Source organism: Dendrobium catenatum, unplaced genomic scaffold, assembly GCF_001605985.2.
Source record: "Dendrobium catenatum unplaced genomic scaffold, ASM160598v2 fragScaff_scaffold_1347, whole genome shotgun sequence".
Lineage (NCBI taxonomy): Eukaryota > Viridiplantae > Streptophyta > Magnoliopsida > Asparagales > Orchidaceae > Dendrobium > Dendrobium catenatum.
Genome location: NW_021319809.1, coordinates 1104920 through 1112431, shown reverse-complemented (window position 1 = coordinate 1112431; position 7512 = coordinate 1104920). Strand labels below are relative to the sequence as shown.

Genomic DNA, 7512 nt, shown 5'->3' with positions numbered 1-7512 from the left:
GCCTTTATTAGTGAATTCATATTGTTGTAGGCCTTGATGGCCTAATACGAATGTATTAAAACAAATATATCGGTCGTAGCAATCGTATATTTGTTTGAGAGTTCGAACCTTGTCGACTCCTATTGACCCGTATAGGAGGATCGGGTTCGAACTAGAATTCACTTGTCAACCCGCGCAGCATCCCTAGACGTCACGTGTGTACCAATAACACGCTCGCCGGGGCCCATGCGGGTTGAGATTGTACTTTCCCCTTTAGTGTACCTATGTGTATACAATTTATAGTGCACGTGTAGGGGTACTTTGAAATAATTGTAGACGCCTTCTGTCTGCTTGTACGAATGTTGCAGATCCGGTGGCGTGACGTAGCAGCTTCTAAATAGAATCGTTCGTTGCTTCGTACAGGTAGACTGTCGTGCACTATTCGTTGCTTTCTACAGGTGGATCATAGTGCACTTACTAATCTCCTGCCTTTGGTCATAGGAGCTTACACTTATTGTGGTCTTTTGACATTCTGCTTGTATATGACATTTAATACATATGATGGGTCCTCCACGACGGTCTGTATATGGTTGTACTTACTACAATTCATCCATCCTTGTTCGTGGAAAATTATTGCATTTGATCAGCATTGAATTGTTATTGATTGTAGGAGTGTCATTGTTCTTGCATCCTACCCACCTTTCATCAATCTCAGGTGGGGTTTGATGATTGCATTTGTTGTAGATCTTTGATCCTTGCTTGTAGAAGGCTGATGTATTTGACTAATACTGAGTGACTATCAACTGTATAGATGATTTAGCATCTACCGCACATTAATCGTCATCACCCATAAGTAGACCACTATATGAGTAAGAACCCTTCCATATTTGCTTATGGTTAGTATGGTGGACTTGCGTCGTTGATCTTTTCTTGCAATCAATTATATATACCCTTCCAATTTCATTACTTGCAAGATTGAAAATGGTTGTCTATGTTCTGATGTTTGTGGTAGGAGTGTTATTTTGTCATTGCATTCATCCTCTACGAATTTCTTTATCTTGCAAATGACTAGAACATTTTTAGTTAGTGTAAGCCATAGAAGTTCAATGCATTGCTCCATATCTTTCATATTTAAGATTCAAATGATACTAGTTTCCCTTTTTCGCTTTGTGGAGAATCGACTCATTTGATTGGACTTGGATTGTCATCAAACATGGTTGTGTTCCTCACAAATGTACCATCTACTATTACATGTCTCTCATAAGCGTACATTCTGCTCTGGTGGACTCCATTCATCTTGTAAGCATGAATAGTTCACTACACATATTATAAATTCTTTGTTGATCAATGTATTTGCTTGCCAGGTTTGAGCACTTTTGCTTGTATTTTGACATTGCTTGTAAGGAAGATGTATCAGTTATTGCCTCCTACTACATGGTTTGTAGTGCCTGTATTTGTCGCATGTCTTTTGATATTCACAAGAGATTGTCACATGTGTCTGTCAATTAATGATTGCTTGGTGCAGAGGAGATTATTTCCTTCACAACTCTCTTGTTTCATTTGTGAGCATATATGATGGCTAGCATGTCATCATATCCATCACAAGCTTCTAATTGCATGCATCCTCTTATATGACTGTTGTATTGATTGTATCAATTTTATCTTTATTATTCACAAAGCAATGGTTCACATTCATGATTACCCATATCAATTTCATTGCTTGTAAACTTGAATATATTTGACTGCTAGATATGGAGGAGCCATGTTGAGTTATACAAGTCTTTAAGTGTTATATGAGGATGATTTAAATCTTGTATGAGTTTGCTTGACAACTCGTACATTCCGATTGGAGTGATAATTCCTTAATATTCATTGAAAATTTTGAATTTATTAACAATGAAGATGCCACTGTACTCTTCATTCGCTCCTCGTCTGCATGCTACCACTTTTGTTTTCGAAATACATTAGGTCCAAGTTCAACTTAGGTTTCATGCCTTTTGAGTTCAAGCTTATGTATTCCATTTGAATTTGAGTCTGCAAGTCTTCTATTTATCTCAATTGTGAGCTCATATTTAAGTTCATTCAGTCTTCCATAGTTTGATTTGAGTTCAGGTTCTAGTCCACTCAAGTCTTTACTTGAGTTTAAATGTCCAAGTTAAGTTCTTGTTGTCATATCATGCCACTTGCAAGTTCAAGTCCCAAATGTTTGCAAAATTAAGTTCACTTGAATGCTCAAATTGTATGAGTCATGTTCAAGCTTAATGTCCACATGTTTGAGTTCAATGTCCAAAATTTACCTTGTTAATTTCAATTTCATTTATTCAAGTTATTTTGTTCAAATAAGTCCATAAGTCCAAGTTCATTTTTTGTTCAAGTCCTTGGATTTTCAATCCAAATTTCGGCAGCCTCCCGGCGTCTCCCCCGTTAAGGGGAAAAAACCAAGAGGCCGCCTACCCGCCACGCCACCAAAGGCGTGCACGGTTGGTGTTTGTAAGACACCGCGACGGTTGTATTGTTTATTTTTCTCCCACCACGGCCAACAAAGGCGTGCTTGGGGTTTTTATAAAAAGCATTTTGATGAAAAGATAGCAATTTTGACATTTCCCCCCGCTCGGAGGTACTTATGAGCGACCCCGCCTCGCCGTAGGTGCCGCACCGGGGTCCCATCCCACCACGCGCACCAAAGGCGTGCTTGGGGCGGTTTTCCGGTTCGCCACGAACATTGAAACAGAGTTTTGAGTTTAAAAAAAAATTCATAACTAAATATCATTATTTAATTAATTATAATTAAAATAATTTATTTTAATTAATTAGAACTAATTACATATTAATTTTAATTAACTATAATCAAAGATAATTAATCATAATTAAAATAATTAACTATAATTAAACTTAATTAATTATAATTAATTTAAATAAGATATTTAACAGAGAATTAAACTCTCTGTTAACAGAGAGTTTAATTCTCTGTTTTAAGGGTTTTGGCCGAAGAAGCATGCGAAGGGGGGAAGTTACCTTCACTACCAGCAAGCTCCCGTATTTACTTCCAATCAAAATGTCTTAACTTCCCGTTCGACAGGAAGGGAAAGTCGGAGACGGGGCGAAGTTGAGCGGCAGGGAGGAAGATCGGTCAAGGGCAAGGGCGTCGGCTTGCACAGGTAAGGAGGATGATCTCTCCCTTTCTCTCTTTCTCTCTCTCTCTCTCTCTCTCTCTCTCTCTCTCGGCTGAAGGAGATCGGGAGGTTGGATGTCGGGTAGAGGGAGTTCGGTCGGAGCAGAGGTTTCGGAGACTGGGTTGACGTCGAGGGAGAGAAGCTTGCGGGATGTGGAAGTAGAGGTTGGAGAGGGAAATCGGGAGAGTCAAGAGTCGAGGAGCAGCAGCGAACGGGAGGGGAGTCGTGGGTCGAGGAGCAGCAGCGAACGGGAGGGGAGTCGTGGGTCGAGCAGCCGAGATGAAGAGTCTTCGGCTCCTATTTAACGACGCAAAATGAGTACTCCCCGACGGGATTTCTGCAGGAATCACGGAGACAGACGTGATCGGCGCCGAATTTTTACAGTTCCTCGGCGGAATTTCAGCAGGGATTTCGGCAGAAATAGTGGATCCATCGGGTAAGGTTTGATTCTGAGCTTCTCTTCTTTTTTTGTTTCCTTTGGATATAGTATACAGGTTAACATTTACTTCCATCCCCAACATTTTTTAACCTTTTGTCTTATGCTTATGCAAGTAAATCATTGATTAGATTGTGTGTTCTTGCATTATTCAACAGTATGTTCCGACTTTTGCACTTTTGTTGGTATTAGAATGCAATTGATTGATATTAAATTATGAGTTTTGTCTTTGACATATTTAGCATGATTTATTCTTAAAACTAATTAGTTTTTCATGTACTCTTTTTATAGGGAGAGCTGGTAGATATGGATCAAAATTTCCTGTGGGTGAAGTGACATGTTTAGATGCTGAAGATTTACCATTGCTTCATTCATCATTAGAGTCATCTTCTCCTGATTTGAAGGTAACTCTTCGGCCATTGATCTTAATCTCCATTGCAGAACAAAATTAATTGGACTCAACATTGTTTGGTTATCAATAAGCATTTTCGCAAATTTCATTAATTAATGTCCAGGACAGTGATCTTGATTCATTATTTCTACACAAGAAGTCAATCTAATGAAGATATATGTGCTTGCCCAACTTCATTTTAGGAATATGACCAACAATTTAACTTAAAAAAGTCAATAAAAATAAGATTGTTTATTGGCATCATTAGTTATACAACTTTCTTGTATTTCTTTGCTTGATGTCAAACTAAACTATCATAACTTTTTATGAAATTTTGTTTTTAAATATCTCAAAGTGCGTATCAAGGTCAACAGTTTTGACTCTCATTTTTAAGTCTTTCTAATTTAAAAATCTATGGATATCAAAATGACCCTTCTGTGTAGATAGGATTTAAGCTATTCTTTACTGAAAAAATCGTAGCGTTAAATCCTGTATAATGATATGGCTTATTCATTGTTGAAAAATTTGCTTGATCAATAATTTAATATTTCTAGAATCCAACAAGTTATTGTCCAAAATAATCACATCTCTCTCTCTCTCTCATATGTGTATATGTGTGTGTGTTTATATATATATATATATTTATATATATCAATGTTTGATAGAGTTTTCTCTTAGAATGAGAGTATTGTCCTCATCCTTAAATTTGATTTTGTCCATAGCTTTTTTATCTTCCTCGAGCAAATTAGAACATTCTGCTCATTTGTACAACAACAACCAGCATTTATCGCAATACGTGAGGTCAGTTCCATGGATCTTTTCTCTCCATTATGTCCCATCAAGAGTCAAATTCTCATTTAAATCTAATAAAAATGTCATTTTTAATACTTTATAACCAAGTCTTTTTAGATATGCCTCTACTTTTCTTTACATAGGTCATATCTAATACATTTAGTCTCTTAAAAGAGTCATCGGAAGGCTGACGTTTTATGTGACCACCAATTAAGGTGAGACTCTCTAACTTTATCTGCCACTTGGAGCTACTCCAATTTTTTCACATACATATATTGACCAATGGACATGGAGCCACTACCCAAGCCAAATTCCAGAAAACCATGAAGAAAATCTACATACATTGTATATGATGGCTTAGTGGACTTCTCTACCGAATCCCTGAAATCCCTGCGCGATCTCCGCCGAAATCCATGAAATATGCTGAAATGTCGTTGAATCACTGGCCTTTATGATGGTTATGTTGAATGTAAATCTCAACTGAAGGGGTTAATCTCAAATATTTCAAAATGCTCTCAAACTTTCACAAAATTTAAATATCTTCAAGTGACCTCAAAGTCACCTTGATGATGACTGTGTTGAATGCATATCTCATCCAGAGGGGTTAATTCCATATATTTCAAATATCACCCAAATATCCAAAATCCAAAAATTCCAAAAAAAGTCTCAAAACTCCAAGATATTTAAAATTAAGATTAAATCATCAACCTCTTATAGTAAAATCCATCCGTCCTCCGCAACAGTTTGCCGGGGTAGACAAATTAAAATTTACTTCAGCTCACATAGAGCTAAATATCTGGTCGAAAATATCACTAGAATCCATTCTCAAATAATCTCCTGCTAGTAAAGACGTGGTAATATCCTCTAATAAGTGATTTTGCTTCCAAATGGCACGGCAAGATAAACGGTTATGACCCAGGGCCGTTGAACAGAGTGGTTTTGCTGCCAAATGGCACCACAAAATACCGGTTATGGCCAGAGCCAATATGTTTCTTAATGGCATCAAATCCTTTAGATATGAATCAATAGAATATGATTGATAGAGCATAAAGCCCTCTGTTAGCTAAGGTGAATTCAAATTTGTCCCCTTAGATAAAAACTCACCCCAGGTCTACAAGGTCCCCTTAGACGAAACAACTCATCGCTACCAACAAGGATCATTCTGTCAGGTTGGGTCGACTACAGAGCCTTGTATTGGTTACCCATACCCACACCCACCCACATACCCACCCATTCCCAATGGCCATGGGTGGCTATGGGTATGCCCATGACCTCATGGGTGGGTACTCAACATCAGGGGACAAACCGATTTACATTATTAATCACCATATGCATGCAGTATATTACAGTATTCCTTACTACGCAGTGCACAGCACTAAACCACGCCGCACCCATGATAAATTTTGACATGTGGCTTGAAAGTTTGCAGTCAGAGAAAAGGGCAATAAACCTCAAGGACATTAATCCGTGGTATATTGCATTCAAGAAGTGTGGAAAGTGGGTGGGTGTAGGTGAGTATGACATCCCGAAAGTCACCATAGGTGGGCGTGGGTGGGCAAAGCCCGCCAGCACTAAGCGTGGGTACCCAACCAGGACCCCATGTTGGGCTCTGGTCGACTACCTCCTCTGATTAAGTAGACCAGGGACCATGATGGCCCGGGATGACGGAATCATGAGATCTTAATCGGGTCCATCATCCATTCCCCCACCATCATCTTTAAGTGCAAGATGGTGAAATTTCTAATTTTAAATATCAAATCTAAAAAACCTCCAATTTTCAGACTCCTTAACCCATTCTGCTACTAAATGCCAGATAGCACGTATTTTCTACGTATCTGATTAATGACTAGCCTTAATCAAAAGTTCTCTCTCATTATCAGGAGTGCTAATTAACTATAGGGGCTTGCGCCTATAGGAAACCAGAATTCATATCAAAAAGTTCTCGCAAAATGAGGGCAAAATCTCTGGGTAGTGTCTTATCTACAAACCCATATGTCGTCCAAAATTTACCCCGGAACATAAATCCATTAAAGTCCCCCGAAAATAAAAAGCAAAGCGGGCGGAGGCCAGGGCCGAATTTTCGGAGCCCACAATATACAATTTCACATTCTGTCTCTAAATGTAAAGCTAGTCATCCACCCGAGTAGGGGTGTCAATTTCGGGTCACAGGTCGGGTTCGGGTCGAACCCGAATTGATCCGGGTGCAAAACGGGTCGACCTTAACCCGACCAGGGTAGAGAAACCGGTCGAAAATCTGAACCCGGACCCGACCCGGCGGGTTGCCGGGTTGACCCGACCCGACACGGAACCCAGGGGTGAAGCGGGTGCGTGCGGGGTGCGGGACTGCAGGCGAAGCGGGCGAGCGCGCGGGGGCGCGTGCAGGCAAGCGCTCTCGGCGCGGAGTGCGAACGCGGGCGCGGTCGGGCAGGCACCGGCGGGATTCGAATTTTTTGAATTAAACGGGGTTCGCGGTTGACCCGACACCGTCGGGTCAACCCGAACGCTGACCTGGTTTTTTCAAACTGGTCAATTTCTAGGAACCCGAACCGAGCCCATTTGTGAAATCGAGGGTTCGGGTCCAACCCGGATTGTTTCGGGTCGGCAGTCGGGTTGGGTTTTCCGTGTCGTGTCAATATTACACCTACCTACATCACCGCAATCCTCATCTCTGCAAAACTTAATTTTATGCTTCTCTTTTAATGGGCCAACATTCGCTGTCTGTAAAGTTGCAGCGGGTCAGC

At 40.1% G+C, this 7512-nt stretch overlaps 1 protein-coding gene across 1 annotated transcript in view; it reads left to right on the top strand.

The window, feature by feature from the left end:
- The window catches only part of LOC110108037 (ATP-dependent RNA helicase SUV3, mitochondrial), a gene marked incomplete in the record, with an annotated part of 63835 nt that overhangs the window by 38287 nt on the left and 18036 nt on the right, over nt 1–7512 (top strand). Inside the window, 1 exon segment of the mRNA XM_028699618.1 lies at nt 3880–3992. Coding sequence (XP_028555451.1) covers nt 3880–3992 — 113 coding nt within the window.